This window comes from Xiphophorus maculatus, chromosome 8 (genome assembly GCF_002775205.1).
Source record: "Xiphophorus maculatus strain JP 163 A chromosome 8, X_maculatus-5.0-male, whole genome shotgun sequence".
Classification (NCBI taxonomy): Eukaryota; Metazoa; Chordata; class Actinopteri; order Cyprinodontiformes; family Poeciliidae; genus Xiphophorus; species Xiphophorus maculatus.
The window spans coordinates 27635679-27654065 of NC_036450.1; the positions used below are offsets into that span (position 1 = coordinate 27635679).

Consider the following 18387-nt stretch of genomic DNA (forward strand, 5'->3'; position numbering starts at 1 on the left):
TTATCCATTCTCATGAGCTTTGGGTCATGACTGAAAGAACGAGATCGAGGATACATCCATCCATCCATCCATCCATCCATCCATCCATCCATCCATCCATCCATCCATCCATCCATCCATCCATCCATCCATCCATCCATCCATTTTCTGTTCACCCTTGTCCCCAAAGGGGTCGGGAGGGTTGCTGGTGCCTATCTCCAGCTACGTTCCAGGCGGGAGGCGGGGTGCACCCTGGACAGGTCGCCAGTCTGTCGCAGGGCAACACAAAGACATACAGGACAAACAACCATTCACACACATATACACCCCTAGGGAGAATTTAGATAGACTAATTAACCTAACAGTCATGTTTTTGGACTGTGGGAGGAAGCCGGAGAACCCGGAGAGAACCCACGCATGCACAGGGAGAACATGCAAACTCCATGCAGAAAGACCCCGGGCCGGGAATAGAACCCAGGACCTTCTTGCTGCAAGGCAACAGTGCTACCAACTGCGCCACTGTGCAGCCCCACTGCGCCACTGTGCAGCCCCTACAGTGGCCACTTGTATCGCGGATACAAGTGGCCAAAATGGGTTTTCTCTGTAGGGTGTCTGGGCTCTCCCTTAGAGATAGGGTGAGAAGATCAGTCATCCGGAAGAGACTCAGAGTAGAGCCACTGCTCCTTCACGTCAAGCAGCTCGAGAGGAGCCATTTGAAGTGGCTCGGGCATCTGGTCAGGATGCCTCCTGGATGCCTCCCTGGTGAGGTGTTCCGGGCACGTCCCACCGGGAGGACGCCCTGGGGAAGACCCAGGACACGCTGGAGGGATTATGTTTCTCAGCTGGCCTGGGAGCGCCTGGGGATTCCCCCGGAGGAGCTGGAACAAGTGGCTGGGGAGAGGGAAGTCTGGGCCTCCCTCCTGAAGCTGCTACTTCCGCGACCCGATCCCGAATAAAGCGGAAGAGGATGGATGGATGGATGGATGGATGGATGGATGGATGGATGGATGGATGGATGGATGGATGGATGGATGGATGGATGGATGGATGGGTGGGTGGATGGATGGATGGATGGATGGATGGATGGATGGATGGATGGATGGATGGATGGATGGATGGATGGATGATGGATGGATGGATGGATGGATGGATGATACCTGCTACATTTAGTGTTAAGGACAAGTATTGTTTTGGTTGTAGAACCTCTGTCACTAAACTGTCAATGTTTGATATTTTGAGGTATGAAAACATTATTTACTTTGTTAAACAACATTACATCAAGTTCCACTATAAGGACTGTTATTTTTTTAATTCTTTGACATTTTAACAAAAATTGTAAAAGATTATTAAGGGACCTAAAATGGCATACTTTATTAGCCTAAAGTATACACTGAGATATAATTTAAACATACTGAAATTAATCATTTTAAGTAAGCGTTAAGTGAATTTTAAAAAATTCTATTTTGAGGATATATTTTAAAATATATGCTCAGATATCTTTTAAATATCTTTAAAACATATATTTTAAAGATATTTAAAATATCTTTTAAATATACACTTGAGGAAGTATATATTTACACTTGAGCAAATACATATTTTGTTCACTTAAAGTATACTTTTATTTAATATATTTCTTAAAAGTGTATTTTGGTACAATTATATTTAAGTATGTTTAAAGCAAGGGTACTCAAAGTCGGTCCTGGAGGGCCAGAATGCTGCAACTTTTAGTTCTCTCCCTGGTTTAACACACCTGGATCAAATGATGGCTCGGATGCATAGACATGGTAAAAAGGTTGTTACTACCACCAGGGAGAGAACTAGTACCGACTTTGGGGACCCCTGGTTTAAAGTTATAATGTCAAAATTGGTACAAGCATGCCTTTAGTATACTTTGTATATATTTATAGGTAGCACACTTAATACTTAGTATACTTAAAATGTACTTACACGAATGTAAGTATATTTGAAATATACTTAAGTATTTTTTCACTAGGGTGATGACCCATCTGTTATTTGTTTTCCTATTTTTATATTAAATTCTGGTTCTACAAATGCTATTCCTATTTTTTCAGTTATTTTTGATGCATCTATAAATATTTCAATACTGTATATTGATAATAATTGTTTACATATAATTGTACTGAATAATTATCTATGACACAAGATGTATCTTTTTTTTAACCATTAATGATAAATCTACTATTGATTCTGGTAGGATCCAGGGTGGTATAATTGATATTGGTGTTGTTTGACTAAGCTACATATTTTAAATTATTTTCTTTTCTTTTCAATTGTCCATCCAAAACTGCTCATTTCTCTTTTTTCTTTTTCCCAGCAAGGATTTAAAATTTCCCATGTTGGATGATCCAAGTTACTGCCTTGTAAATTTAACCAATAATTTATTAGTTTTGTTCTTCTTAAACCTAAAGGCGTTTCTCCCATTTCTACTTCTATTGCTGCTGTTGATGTAGTTCTAAATGTTCGTGTGCACAATCTGAATGCCTGACGCTGAATAATGTCTAATTTGGCTAGATGAGTTTTAGCCGCTGAACTGTAAACTATACAACCAAAGTCTATGTTAAATCTTACCTACCTTTTGAATTTTTTTATGTTCTTTGACAGTGGTCTCTGAAAGGCTGGTATCCTGCAACTTTTAGATGTCTCTGCCTTCAGCACACCTGGATCCAATATTAACTATTAGCAGAGCTTTGTAAAGCCTGTCTGCATGCTAAGTGAGGCAGTTCAGCCTTTTAATTCAAGTGTGTAGATTCTAGATTGTGCATAGCTGACATCTCCCGTTCACAATGAACAGGAGATGGCAGCAATTTGCCCTTCATGCCCGAAACCAAAGAAGCAGAAGAAGTCCAGAAGAAGAATGCTGTGTTACAGTTGTATTCAAATGTTGGAATTTTCATTTACAAACCGAAAAAAAAAACAAAAAAAAAACAAAAAAAACTTACCAACCCCTACATCTAATTCAAATTCAGCATTGACAAACTGTTCATTAGCTCAACATCTGGTCTGTATGTCATTAATTAAGTTTCACCAATACTGTGTATTATTTTGTCACGTAGTCCCTCTAGTCTTTCATCTAGTCATAGGATGAAAGACATGCTTAAGGATTCGACCTATATCGCTAACCGTGATTGATGTAGACACTTTGCACAGTAATAAAGATCAGGTTTAGATGGCAGATTAAGATTTCCAACTTCAAAGTATTTTGGTGTGACGTCATTTCTATGATAAAGTTCCGATTTCCGAGGCAAACTAAACGCACCAAAATATAAGGAATTGTCCGGGAGTAACGCTGTGATTCTGTTATATGGTATTTGTTAACACTGAAAATAACTATTTGCTTTATCTCAAGTTACCACGGATAATGCGCTGTCGTAGACCTTTGTTCCCGCTATTGGCTGTCAGTTCTGAAGGTGGGATTTTAAGAGGTTCTGATAGCGGCTAACTACAGCCAGCTAACCAGATCCAGTCTCCGTGATCCCCGGGTTGGTTTACGAGGTAACTAAATCTATCAAATGCTGTTTGTAGCCTTTTTGTGTACAGTGACATGTTGAAGTGTGTGACGTGTACCTTGGTGCTAAATGTGCAAGCTATTTTATTTTTAGAAGTTTTAACGCAACTACTTTGCAAGGTTAGATTAGGAGGCTCAGCAATAGCCCTCTTTGCTAACATCAGCCTGGTCAGTTGATTATTTTTGAGCATTAGTCTAAACATATAGCAACATGCTTTATTTACACGCTCACCATGAAATCGTCTGGGCTAAAACATTTCAACAGTTGTTAACAAAAACTTGACACTAAATCTTTCCTGAACATCAGTTTGATGAGATTACTGAGACTTTCTAAGCTGAGTTCAGCTGCTTATTAATGCTTGTCTAAAACAAATCTAACCTCCTGTTAGAACTGCTGTCTGGAACACAGTCATTCCGTTGGATCTGATTTCTCCATTCCAACAGCAATATTTGTTGAAATTGTAGACAGCCTTGTGTTTATGGTTAACTTTTATAGTTTATGTTTGCTGTTCCCTCATGTCTAACTGGAAAGTGTCTGAACTACAAGTACTAAGTCACTAATGTTGTTGCTTAAGTTCCTTGAGAGTTTATCACTGATTGCTGTTCTGTTTCACAAAACCTGGTCCTCATCAGGATAATGTTGTCTGTGTGAATAACAGCACTGAGCCCTGTTCTCCAGCCTGCTTCATGCTAACAGCCTTCTCACTCCAACCAGGTGCTGATAGTTCTACGATGGAGCTGAATCAGTAGTTAGAGCAGCAGGAGGAGTTGAGGCTTCATCATAATCCACTGCTTTAACGCCATTCAACAGGAACTGTTTTGGAAAAGAGCCCTAAGGTAAAAGAAAGCCAAACCTCCCTAAGCCTTAGGCTCTGCTTTGTAAGACTCAGGAAATGGCTTTCCTGGACAATCCAGCAATTATCCTGGCCCACATCAGACAGTCCCATGTGACCAGTGATGATACAGGAATGTGTGAGATGGTTTTAATAGACCAGGATGTGGATCTGGAGAAGTGCCAGCTTACTCTGGTAACCAGCGGCAGCTGTGGGTCATCTGAGTCCACCTCTCTCAGTGAAGATAGTGGTACCATGGTGGACAGTCATACTTGTGACCTCTCTCAGTCCATGGACATCACTTCTAGCTGGGACTTTGGCATCCGCCGACGCTCCAACACAGGTAAACCCATCTGCAGGCGCTTGCTGGTTGTTTGGGCAGGCTTTCTGTTGGGCCCAGTTGTAACAGGTCGTACAGCTCAGGCAGCCAGAAAGCCCGTTCCTCTGTAGTTCTGTGGTGCTGTGTCCAATCTGTGACTCTTATGGGTCATTGAAAATGATTGCTGTTGTGGTGAAATCATGGGATCAGATGTATGTTAGCTATATAAAAATCATTCAGTGAAATGTGGAGAGTGGACTAGATGAAACTGGAAGTAGCCAGTTTTAGACAAGCAGGACTGGTTCAGTTTATTTATATAGAGCCAACTCATAACATTGTCTCAAGTCACTGTAGAAAAAAGTCAACGTAATGAAGTCATACAGGCAGATCCAAGGTCAAGTCCATCCATACCAATTTGATCCTAGTTATCAAACTGTTGGTGTCATCGTTCAGTGTGTGTTGTTGTGTCATGTTTAGGCCTGTCACGGTAGCAAATTTTGCTGAACGATTAATTGTCTCAAAAATTATTGCGATAAACAATAATATTGTTTGAAGACCTTTTTACACTTATTTAATGGAAATGACGTAATAATGCATGCGATTTCTTGCCAAAGATAGATACACTTTATTTTCAAAAGAACACTAAACACTGGAGCTGATAAACAAAACAACCAAAAACAAAAATAAAATGGATTCTCAGTCTCCATTAACAAAAAAATACCTAGGATTTCTGTCGACTAATGTGTGGTCTGTCAGGTTTTGAAAATGGGCCGACAATGGAACGACAGCTCTAAAATCGTGTAGTGTGCGCTGGGTTTTACACTAAGGAAATGAGGAAGGGAGGAGTCAGTGGAGAGCACCGGAGTTGAGCCTTTTTTCATTCAGTGTCATTAACAGAAAGAGAAAAAGGTCGGAAGAGACGATAATGCCGATAATTAAAATGACGTGGATAGTTTTAATTTATCGTACGATTAATTGATTTATCGTTTATCGCGACAGGCCTAGTCATGTTACTTAAAATCCACAGCAGGCAAGCACTGAGCTAACTTTGATTGGTTGTTGATCGAAAAGTTAAAATGACATTGCATATAAAGTGAACACATCTTAGCAAACTCAATAAAATAAGTGCTATCCACCTTATTCCTAGCCCCCATGAGGCTTTGCGTAAACTATGGGCTTGACTTCCGTCGCAAACCTGAATCGTCATTTGTTTACATTTTAGCAACTTACTAGCCGGCTTTCATCAGAGCTTTTAGGCTATGGAATATATGGGAACACCAGCTATCACACCTTAAATGTAACAGTATTGTTTTAACCCTGCCGACAGCTCAGTGACGTGCGGTAAAGTTCATAGCTGGTGAGGCACTGACTTAATAATAATCAGATTTGCAAATATAGACCCTCCTGAATGTTGTTGTTTACATACAGAAATTTCATGCATGCGGACAACGCTGGAGAGCAAAAACACTATCCCTTTACATGCCATCCATAGCTGTGCTGCCGTGGTAGAATAATTTTAACTCAATGAAACTTGGAAATGTAGGTATTATTAATTTAGTGCTATGCTCCACACCAAAGGGAAAAACAGTTAAAGTACAACTCAAAACCAATTCTTTCTCACTCTCTATATCAGCCAAGCTACACACAGACTCGTTGCCATAGCAACTGACAACAATGGCACTTTATACTTCAGGAGACAACACCAAAAGAACACTCAAATATTTCCCACATAAAGAACTGAACATTAAGTCTGTTGCAGGAGCATGATTTTAGGCTTACTGTTTATTTTGCAATTATTAATAAGTGATTGCTGTTGTAGGTTATAGCTACCGGTGCTAATCTAACTCAAGGTTTCCCTTCCCAAGGGCAGTCATTCATCCAGCGGCCTGTCGTGTTTTTGAGTTAAAGAATGTTTATGGTTGAGAGGAAATTTGAAAATATCACTTGGTAATTATGTGTTATTAAAAGATTTGAAGATTAATACCTGAACACCAACTATAAAGTCTTAAAAATCCACACATTTTAAAAAGACTTTAAAAAATAAGCGATGCTTAGCTTGGTGGGGACACAAGTAAAGCTTGGTGGCCCACCAGGCGTATAATACACTGGGGGAATCCCTGTAGCACAACAGTTTGTGGGTTGTTTCTTTTCTGCATTCTTTACAAATACAAGCTGTAGCTCACAAAACGCACATTTAATTAATAAACTAAACAAAAAAAATTTATTGCCGTCTTACCTTTACATATAATTGAAGTCCATGCGCCACTTATTCTGCACAAAAATATCAGATGTACTTGGCTCCAAAGCCAAGTCTATCCTCTATACAAGTTGAGAAAGGATAGCAAAGAAGGCAGAACATCTAGCAGGACATCCACAAAGCCTGTCTTTTCTTTCCATTTGAAACAGCAGCCATTTTACCATTTTGTCTCGTAGTTTGAAGCAAACCTTTCAGCTCAGGTATTGGTCTTAATTTAGTAATTTCCTGCTTTGATTGAAAATTCACTTTAGAAAATTGCTTAAGTGTAGAAATGTAGTCATCCATGTTGAAGTCAGAAGAGAGGAGGAAACAGTATATCACTGCACTTGACTTATTTACTGTGTGGCTAGCTCGCTGTCACTTACTCTGCAGACGTGGAGTCACAAGACCAGTGTCTGGAATCATAAGCGCCCCTTGCTATGAGGCAAGAAAACTGTCTGCCTCACCTCGGACCTATTCTCTGCCTTTTAGGATCACTCTTCCGCACACAAAGCACGTTAAACACACACAGTTGACAAAAACACTGTACATTATATACTGTACATAAGCTATCCATCCATCCATTTTCTGTACACCCTTGTCCCTAGTGGGGTTGGGATGAGTGATGGTACCTATTTACCTTTCGGGCGAGAGGTGGGTTACACCCTGGACAGGTTGCCAGTCTGTCACAGGGCTATACATAAGCTAAATTATGGAAAATCATTTTGTATATTAAATGTTTTTTAACCATTTTATTGGCGACATACAGACAGGAGGAACATGCTCTCATCGAATGACAGCCAGCCAACTTACTCAGAGGTTGCGCAATCCAAGATGAGGCTTAGCTCGCTGCTGCCTCACCAGCTATGCTTCCGAGCATTTGAATGGGAAATTGTGAAAATTCAACAATTGTGAAAAAATGTTTTTAATTGGTTAAACAAAATGAAAAATAAAAACTTTATAATACAAACCACAGGGTAAAAATAGCAATATAAATTATCTTACCATTACATATTATTTTTCCATGATGACTCCCCTGACCGCACGTCACTGCTACAGCTATTGCAGGGTGGGATGGTGAAAGAAGCGGCCGCAAATAACCCGCACTAGCATATTTAGCTACTTCACTGACACAGTTGCTTCGGATGTGGATTTTTTTCCGTTGGCTTTTTGGCCACACAATGAAACGAGCATACACGGGGGGGAAATCCCGGGGTGGGGGTGATAATAGAAAAGTTTAGAATTGTCCCCCACAAAAAAAAAAATATAAAAGAAACCTTTGTATTTAAACAATATGAATATAAAAAGGCGAAAAAAACTGAATGAAATAAATTTGCCATACATGAAAGAAAAAAATAAGAATGAATTTTTACAAACCCCCGCCATTATTAGAACAATGGTTCAGTCCAAAGTTTAAAAGGAGCAACAGCAATGCTGCACAGGCTCTGTCAGAGCCGCTGAAGAGAGGAGTTGGCTGTGGTCCTGCAGCACAAACAAAAAACCCTCCAGTAAGTTGGAGCAAAAGATGTAACACCTTTTATTTACTTTCACTGCACAATAATAAGAAACACATTAACAATAAAAATCAGACTACAGTTTATTTCATTAATTTGGCTGAATTATGCCTTGGAAATCAAATCTATCAAAATTGGCTGGATTGCTTTGATAGACTTAGCTTTGTTTGTCGAAGGTAGCAAATATCAGTTACATTTAGCTCTTTAACTCTTACATTAGTAAGAGTTTGAAACGGAGGGACTGATCACTACACCTAGCCGACAGCTCAATGTGTGGGAGCCAAGAGCAGAAGCAGAATCAATGTTTGTACTGCCCCAGATCAGTGTTGTATAGTAACGAAGTAAAAATACTTCACTACTTTACTTAAGTATATTTTGGAGTACTTCATACTTTCCTGGAGTATGAAAATTTTTGATGACTTTCACTTTTACTTCACTATATTTCCGAACTTAATTGCGTACTTTTACTCCGATACATTTTCAATGTGTGGTTTAGTTACTCGTTACAAAAAAGCGAGAGAGAGAAACGAAGTGTTTTGACCCCACCTACTGATTAGCAAGTAGCAAGTAGGCTACCGAACAAAGTCCGTAGCCTACTTGCCTGGGCTTGTTCATCACCACCAATAGGATACACCTGTTTCGCTTCTCCCATTAAACACAAAGCAAGTCTTGCAATCAGGAACAGCCGCAAGGAGCAGGAGACGGAGACCACAACGACTGCAACTACGTCAGACACGGCTCCAGGGGAACCACCAGCTGGTGATAGGGTGACCAGACGTCCTCTTTTTCCCGGACATGTCCTACTTTTCAGACCTAAAAAGATGTCCGGGGGGAATTTAAAAATTGTCCGGGATTTTGGTCAATTGCCTCAAAACACATTACATAGCTTACAGTGCATTGTAGGGCACTGCGCACGGCGCTGCGTGTCACGTAATCCCTGAGCCGCGTCAGTGGGCAGCATCCCCCCACCAGATACTTTAAGACTTTTACTCAAGTAACATTTCAGTCAGTGACTTCGACTTTTACCAAAGTCATATTTTGGAGAGGTACTTGTACTTTTACTTGACTCTGAGATTTCAGTACTTTATACAACACTGCCCCAGATTGACTCAATGGTTAAGAGGCAAAGAGCCTTTCCAGACTCTCAGACAAGTGTTTTCATTCATTACTCAATGGCTTATTTTTAAAATACAATTGTAAAAAAAAAACAGATGATTTTTTTTTTTCAAGATTGATACTCATTTAAGATATTTTGTAAGCCTTGTTATTGAGTGCGCCACCTCTTCTGCCGTCATCTGTTGGGGAAGCAGCATCAGAACTGCTCAACCTGATAAAGAAGACTGGCTCTGTTCTGGCCCTGTTCTGGGGACGACCGTGGAACCTCTGGAGATGATGATGCAAAGGAGGATTCTTCATAAAATTATTTACAACTCTGGACACTGTATTTCCCTTTGGGATCGATCACTAAAGTATTTTTGAATTTGAAACGAATTTGAATTTTGAGACACTGTAATACTTAATTTCATTTATATCTCACCCATTCTGTTGTAAATCTGTTATTGTACTCGGAATCACATTTGACTCTAGAATACTTTTATACATAAAAGACTGCAAAGCAAGCCCACATCATCAACCCCCCACCAACATTCTGCTTGTTGAAGGAAAGACCCGTTGACATAGTGTTGCTGTCGGTTCCAGCTGAGCAACGCCTTCAGCTGTTTAAACTATTCCTCCAGAATAATAGCTGTCTATTTACGATTAGCTTGGCTGAGAAACAAAAGGTAGGTAGAAATAATGAATATCTGGGAAGATTCATAAGTTAAACTTAACACTCCAAGCACCAAGGTTTTTATAGAAAAATATCCAGATTTTTTATGTGCTTGTGGTTTTAGAAGCTCTATATTGAAAATGGTAAGAAATAAAGGCATACATTTCTGCTTTTCTATCTGCAGCATTTTTTTTCCTAGACAAAAAGTGACCCTTCTAATTGAGTAATACCTATTCAGTACTGTCTGCTACGGAAGCAAGACCCAGCGGCCCGCAGCGGACTCGCGTAGCAGCACTAGTCGGAGGAGGAGAAAGCGAAGGCGGTGCGACCGGCAGCGGAAGCGCGGCTGTCGAAGTGGACTAACAGCTAAGCTAAACACTAACCCCCACAGATCGCCGCTTCCGTCCATCTTCCTCTCCAACGTCCGCTCTCTGGACAACAAAATAGACCATCTGCAACTAGAACTGTCTTCAAAGAGAGAGTTGAGGAACTGCTGCGCTCTCATTCTGACGGAGACATGGCTCAACTCATCCATACCGGACAACGTTGTTAGCCTGGAGGGGCTCGCTACATTCCGCGCAGACAGGAGCAGCGCTCTCAGTGGTAAAACCCGAGGAGGGGGGCTGTGTATTTACATCAACAACAACTGGTGTAAAAATGCCATGAATGTTGCCAGTTACTGCTCCCCGGACATCGAGCTTCTCACTGTTAACTGCAGACCATTCTACCTGCTCAGGGAGTTTACTGTTGTTAGCATCACTGCTGTGTATGTGCCCCCCAGTGCTAACACTAAAGAGGCTATGAGTGTTCTCTACCGGACCATCAGTGAGTTGCAATCCTCACACACAGAAGGCGTTTTCATCATTGCTGGGGATTTTAACCAGGCCAACATGAAGACTGTTCTCCCTCACTTCAACCAGTATGTGGATTTTCCAACCAGGGGAGGAAATACTCTAGACTTGGCCTACACCAACATCAAAGAAGCATTCAGAGCAGCCCCCTGCTCCCACCTTGGCTTTTCAGAACACCTATCTGTTATGCTAATTCCTGCATACAAGCCCCTGCTGATCAGAACAAAACCTACAGTGAGGCAGGTGAGAGTGTGGACTGAGGGGGCCATGGAGGCACTTTAGGACTGTTTTGAGTGCTCTGACTGGGAGATGTTCAAGGCAGCAGCCACTTACAACGACCAGATCAACATCGATGAGTACGCCATGACTGTGTCAGCCTACATCAACAAATGCACAGAGGACGTCAGCATCACTAAGAACATTATCACCCAGGCCAACCAAAAACCCTGGATGACTAAGGAGGTACGGGAAATGCTAAAAGCACGGAACTCAGCCTTCAAGTCTGGCGACAAGGAGGCACTGAGGACAGCGAGAGCCAACTTGAACCGTGCTATCAGGTTAGCAAAGCGAACCCACAGTCGGAAAATACAGGAGTTCTTCCACGACACCAGCAACACCAGGAGTATGTGGCAAGGCATAAAGGCGATCACAGATTACAATCCATCCTCCCCCCCAGTGGGTGAAGTTGATGCTGACTTTCTAAATGGACTCAATAACTTCTTTGGGAGGTTCGAGGCACTGAACAGTACTCCGGCAAGGAAAACTGTTCCCCACCAGGAAGAGGAGGCACTCTGCCTGGACACAGCCGATGTGTTGAAGACTCTGAAAAGAGTCAACCCACGGAAGGCCCCAGGCCCCGACAACATACCTGGGCGGGTGTTCAGGGAATGCGCAGGTCAGCTGGCTGGTGTCCTAACAGACATTTTTAACACCTCACTGGCAGTGGCGGAGCTAGACTTTTATTTCTGGGGGGGCGAATGGGGGGCCAGGGCTATCTGTAAGGGGTCCACTGACTATGACAATGACAATACAGTAAAAGTACTTTCATTCACATACTATATATAAATAAAGACTCATGAAATGAGATTTGCTCATGTAATTTGCAGTTTATTATCAATGCATGCCACACAAAGCATAAGTGGACATTAACCTCTAAATGACACCATTGTAACAAGACAAGACTTACAATGAGAATGCAGTGTCACACAGTTCACAATTACAATATCTCAAAAAAGAAGGTTGTATGTTATGGAAACTGTTATTTAATAGATGCTACATGTGCATTTTATTTTCGAACTTAATGCAGCTATGACCAAATGTACTGACTCCTAAACTATCATTGGTACAAGTAGCCCTTTTAGCCCTTTTATATTGACTCCATGCATACATTGCATTTACATGGTGCTCTAACTTTGAGTGAAGCTTAAATCCAGACTCCTTGGACAATGCCTTTTTCCAATTACTGAAGCCGGAATGCGAAGCAAAGACACTATCTGGTGCATTAGGCAAAGAAAAATGCCTACAGGCAAAGCAGTAGGAGGAGTCTTTAATAACAGAATATTCTAACCAAGAATAGTCTTTGTACCAGGAGCTGTGAAAAGTTCTCTTTCTTGTTCCATGCTGAGTTCTGGGGAAGTTTGTCAAACTTGGCTGAACAGGGCCCTGTTCTTTTGACTTTGAAATATCTGGAATACAGACACAATGGTTATGTACACATAATTTACATGATCATTATGTCATGTAAATTGTGCAGCTACTAAGCAGGTCTTAGTGTAAGTAAAATTACCACTGGGTCCTTTTGGAAAAGCAAAAGGAGTGCTGGACACTGCTGAGAAGAGATCAGTGGTATCTCCTGCAATTGCCCCTTCTGGCTCATCATCATCCTGGTCAGGCGCAGAGCTTTCTGTGTTTTCAGACTCCTCCTTTGATGGAACTACGTTGTAAAAACAGTACATTAACATAATTGAACCAACAATTAAAGAAACACATTAGCAGAAGCCAGCAAGTAAAAATAACCTAAAACGGGGCAGGAATTTGACTGTTTCTGTAGATACTCTGACCTGGTGATGGTGGATTGGTGTTTGCCAGACTTTCTTTCTCGTGACTGTTCTCAGGACATGAGCTACCAGGACTGCTGATGTCAGAGCTGAACCCTGTTTGATCTGTGCCTGATTTGCTTCTTTTTATAAAGAAGCTGTCTATCCTGCCTCCCTGTCTTTTCATTCTCAACTGACCCTAGGAAAAAAAACAAGCCAGTCATGTTATGCCAAGTATCACTTCCTATTACTTAGTGTTAATAGATCCCCACTTCCAGTGTGTAGGTCAGGGGAAACAGACTGTGGCTGTATGTTCAGCATTCAAACTTCTCAGCTACTGGACCGACTAACCTGTTTTTGTTCATGATCATTATCGACTTTATTTATAAAGCACTTTAACAGCAGCCAGAGCTGAAATAAAGTGCTAAACATCAGCGATAAGATAAAAGAAAACATAAAAGAAAATGACAAAGCTAAACACATAAGAATTTAAATAAATTAAACATTTCATGGAAAACATAATAAAGCAAAAAGAGTAACAGATTAAATTGTCACAAGTTCATGCCCTTTCCTAGGGGAAACGGAACCTCTAACAAAGTGTTGCCGTTTCATAGAAAATGTTTAGAAAAGAATTAGTAAAAATAGCAAATGTCAGTGGGGAACTTGTGTGGAGTTTTTTCACTCATTTTATAGTACAAGCTGGCTCCATTAGCATTACCTTTCACAGGTAAGAAAGAAAGAACACAATTTTATGAACAGAATTTCTTGACTTTGTGGCCAAACGACAGCTTCTGAGCCAATAAATATTTCCCATGTAATTATATTGGCCAGAAGTAACTACTCTGATTTTTATTTTCTTAGTATAGCTAACATTTTTCATTCTGTATAGTTTTATTTAATGCGAGAGCTAATAAGAAATCGCTGTTAGAAAGAAAGAGCATTACAGACCAGAGGATTTTGGCAGGTCATATAATCAGGAATGTCGTGATCCATTCTGTCTGATAACACATGCACCACGTTGGATACTTTTTTTTTTACTTCCCGTATTTATCCTCCCGACATTGTTCAGGCAGACGTGAGTGGTAAACACACTGAAACACGTCAGCGTCTTTACAATACTTTTTGCTTCTGCGTGCATTACGAGTCTGACTGGCAGACGTGACGTATCATAGCAACTGGCCGACTCGCTCACTAAGTCGGCGTCTACGTATGTCTATAGCTGTAGCATTGTTAGCTTGATGCTCGCAACTTATAGTAGTAACTCAACTACCAGAAACTATTTCCTGGCTGAGCACAAAATGTTTTTAACGGGGTTTTTTTATTGGTAGTAGTAAACCATTGTAAAACTTACCTTTGAAGTCAGATTATCCGTCTTGGAGTCAAATCGACTGTATTCCTCTTAGCTGTACAATATTTCTCTATCGTCTCTTCGCGGTTCTCCTTCTCTTCTTCTGTTGGGTCAACTCTGTTGTGTCCAAATGGTGTATCACAATAAACGTAAATGGTGCATATCGCCCCCTGCTGCTTTTGAGCAGTCACAACAGTCACAAGTGTCACAACCCATTGTGGTACATAGTGCTACCTACTGTGAAGGAATGACTGGGTGTCGTGACATGTCGATCATTTGGGGGGGCCGCTGGGGGGGCCAATCAGATGGCTGGGGGGGCACTGGCCCCCCCGGCCCCCCCTCTAGCTCCGCCTCTGCTCACTGGACCAAGCCACAGTGCCAGCCTGTCTCAAAACTGCCTCCATCATTCCGGTGCCAAAGAAACCTCAAGTCACCTCTTTCAACGATTGCCGGCCTGTGGCACTGACTCCCATCATGATGAAGTGCTTTGAAAGGCTGGTAAAAGAACACATCGTCTCCAGACTCCCCTCCACATTCGACCCGTTCCAGTTTGCCTACCGCCGAAACCGCTCCACTGAGGATGCCATCTCCTCCGCCCTACACCTGAGCCTGGCTCACCTGGAGGAGAAGAACACTCATGTGCGGATGTTGTTCCTGGACTTCAGCTCAGCGTTCAACACAATCATCCCACAGCATCTGGCAGAAAAACTGGGACACCTGGGCTTCAGCACCCCCTGCGCAACTGGCTGCTAGACTTCCTCACCGACAGACCTCAGTCAGTCCGGATCGGACAACACACCTCCGATGTCATCACCCTCAGCACAGGCTCCCCTCAGGGCTGCGTCCTGAGCCCTCTGCTGTTCACTCTGATGACACACAACTGCGTCCCCAGGTTCGCCACCAATCACATCGTGAAGTTTACGGACGACACAACGGTGGTGGGCCTCATCAGAGACGACAACGACCTGGACTACAGAGAGGAGGTGGAGCAGCTCGTGGACTGGTGCAGAGACAACAGCCTGATCCTGAACGTTGACAAGACGAAGGAGATGATCGTCGACTTCAGGAAGAACCGGCCCAGCCACGCTCCACTGCTCATCAACAGCTCGGCTGTGGAGGTTGTCAGCAGCACCAAATTCCTGGGGGTGCACATCACAAACGACCTCACCTGGACTGTGAACACCGACGTGACCAGAGACGTTCTGGTCAAGAGGGCACAGAAACGCTTGTGTTTCCTGCGGAGGATGAGAAGAGCACACCTGCCCCCGCCCATCCTCAAGACGTTCTACAGAAGCACCATAGAGAGCATTCTGACCAGCTGCCTCTCTGTGTGGTGTGGAGGCTGCAGCGCCTCCGACTGGAAGAACGTGAGGAGAGTGGTGCGGACAGCAGAGAGGATCATCGGGGCCCCCCTTCCCTCCATTCAGGACATTTTATCCCAGCGATGCGTGTCCCGAGGCCGAAACATCGTCAGTGACCACTCACACCCCCACCATGGACTGTTCTCCTTGCTGCCCTCTGGAAAGAGGTTCCGCAGCATCCGGTGCAGGTCTACCAGATTCTGAAACAGCTTTTTCCCACTTGCCATCAGACTGCTGAACTCTTAACTGGACTGCACTCAAAAACTGGTCTCCACTTCATACCTTGCACATATACATAGCAAAATTATTTCCATTTTACTGTCAGTCCTGCACTTTATATTTTATATTCATATTTTATCCTGTATTTTATTTTATTCTGGAGTAACCTCACAACATTGGAACCTCAAAACATTGTCCTGAGCCGTATGCAACAAAATTTCGTTCTGTATACACCCTGTGTATGCAAAATGACAATAAAGTCAGTCTAAGTCTAAGTCAGTAGTTGTTGTTTTTTTTAAATTTTGCTTAGTAATTTTTCATGTATTATATTCTGGAATTGACCATCTTCCAGAATTCTATAGAGTTGTAAATTGATGTTTTTAAAAGAGACTGTCTGTCATTTACATTGATGTCCCAAATATTCACACACATACCTGCAGCTTTATATTAGAATTTACTTTCATTCAGCTGAGAAGTTTTTCTTTCTTATAGATAAAATATGCACTGATCAAATCATAACAAAATTCAAATTTGTTTCAAATTCAAAAATACTTTGGTGATCCCAAAGGGAAATACAGTGTCCAGAGTTGTCCATAATTTTCTTAATTTTATGAAGAATCCTCCTTTGCATCATCATCTCCAGAGGTTCCACTGTCGTCCCCAGGACAGAGCCAGCCTTCTTTATCAGGTTGAGCAGTTCTGATGCTGCTTCCCCAACAGATGACGGCAGAAGAGGTGGTGCTCTCAATAACAAGGCTTACAAAATATCTTAAATGAGTATCAATCTTGAAAAAAAATCATCTGTTTTTTTTTTACAATTGTATTTTTAAAATAAGCCATTGAGTAATGAATGAAAACACTTGGCTGAGAGTCTGGAAAGCCTCTTTGCCTCTTAAGCGTTGAGTCAATCTGGGGCAGTACAAACATTGATTCTGCTTCTAGTCAGAAAAAATGTGTTTGTAAAATTAAAGCTAACTTATGAGCTAAACCTGCCATGGGTATGAATATATTACAGCTTAAATTTACCACTGAGGAACCAGCTTGATCAAAGGTACCTTTTCACACACTGCTTCTGCTTTGTTATTCTTTATGAACAGCATATGGTGGGTTTAGATCAAGTGGAGAAAGAATTGGTTCTAAATTGTGAGATATTATAAATGCTGTTTTCTTGACCTGCCAGACCTTTCATCTTGACAAATGAAGAAAGAATAGAATAACCCAAACTAGACAAGCATATTTGCATGCAACCCCTGTCTCATTTTATCTTAAGTATTTAATACTCAAAAATGTAAAAATATTAGCATATTACAGGTTTCCCTGTTTTTGCTTAGTAACTCCCTTCTTTTAAAGTGTCTTTAGACAGTATACCTGGAAATGGTCTCATTGATTCAGTCAGCAAATTTTGAAGCTGTTGCCTGAATGTCATTGAATTTACAATATAACCTGTTTGATACCATGATGAGAAGTGTAAGACTTTCTATTTGATTGTCAGAATACCAAATCTGCCATTTAAGCTAATCCTCAAATCATTCATCATTGTGCTTAAGATGGGATATGGGTTTGTTTGATGCAGAGATGCACCGATAGAATGGTTCAAATCTGGTTGACCCAATAGATTTTTATTTCAAATGGACCCAGTTTTCATTGTAAACTACAGTAATTTCAGTCTGTATGAAGTACATATTTGGAGTCTTGATCATGCAGACAATGGAATCACACTGACTGTTTTGTTATTGACTGTGATGCAACACATTCACGGTTTCTTATAATGTTTACATGCTGTGAACTTTTAATATGGCTTGTTTTGTCATGTTAAAACTATGAACTTAAATATATTTTACTGGGATATTATTTGTTATATCAAGATAATGCAGAAATTCAAAGTTGAAAAGAAAAACATTGAGTGTTTTGCATTAATATTCAGCATTAATATTCAGCTGTATTCTGATAATTACACTCAAAATATAAACTCTTCTCCAGAGGTCACCTAAGCAAGTACAGTTTACTATTGTGTAATTTAATCTGTGTTTCTGTCCTCTGAGGTTTTATGGAGAATAACCAGCATCATGACCAAGGAACACTGTAGACAGGTCAGAGAAGCTGTGGGGACGTTTAAAGCAGGATTAGGTTAGCAAACTATATATTCCATGCTGTATATATCTTTTAGCTGCAAAGGTCAGGTGAGATGATCGGTTTTCAGTCTTGCACTCAACAAATCTGAACTTTACCTATTACTCTAGAACAAAGTAATTTCTGAAAAAAACCCATAAGAAGTTCTGTTTGTAGTATGCTACAAGCCAAGGAAGTTGCTCTGGACAAACGTCAACTTTTTAGTCTACATGTAGAACTGAAAATTACTACACCTGGATCACGCTTTCCCTATGTTACTAGCACAAC

General features: G+C 41.3%; 1 protein-coding gene and 1 long non-coding RNA gene across 3 annotated transcripts in view; one reads left to right on the forward strand and one right to left on the reverse strand.

Moving 5' to 3' along the window:
- Positions 1 to 3229: 3229 nt before the first annotated feature.
- Positions 3230 to 18387, forward strand: part of mapkap1 (mitogen-activated protein kinase associated protein 1) — a 31621-nt gene continuing 16463 nt past the window's right edge. Inside the window, exons 1-2 of one of the 2 annotated variants that reach the window (XM_023337949.1) lie at positions 3230 to 3492; positions 4221 to 4681. In XM_023337949.1, coding sequence (XP_023193717.1) covers positions 4399 to 4681 — 283 coding nt within the window. In that variant the 5' untranslated portion in view covers positions 3230 to 3492; positions 4221 to 4398. The remainder of the gene's footprint in view (positions 3493 to 4220; positions 4682 to 18387) is intronic. The other variant, XM_005809980.3, reaches the window with a different exon arrangement.
- LOC111609454 lies at positions 12113 to 14839 on the reverse strand. Its single transcript, XR_002753130.1, has 3 exons — positions 14414 to 14839; positions 12813 to 12959; positions 12113 to 12711 (listed from the first exon to the last, which is right to left on the reverse strand). It is a non-coding gene; the product is annotated as an uncharacterized LOC111609454 (long non-coding RNA).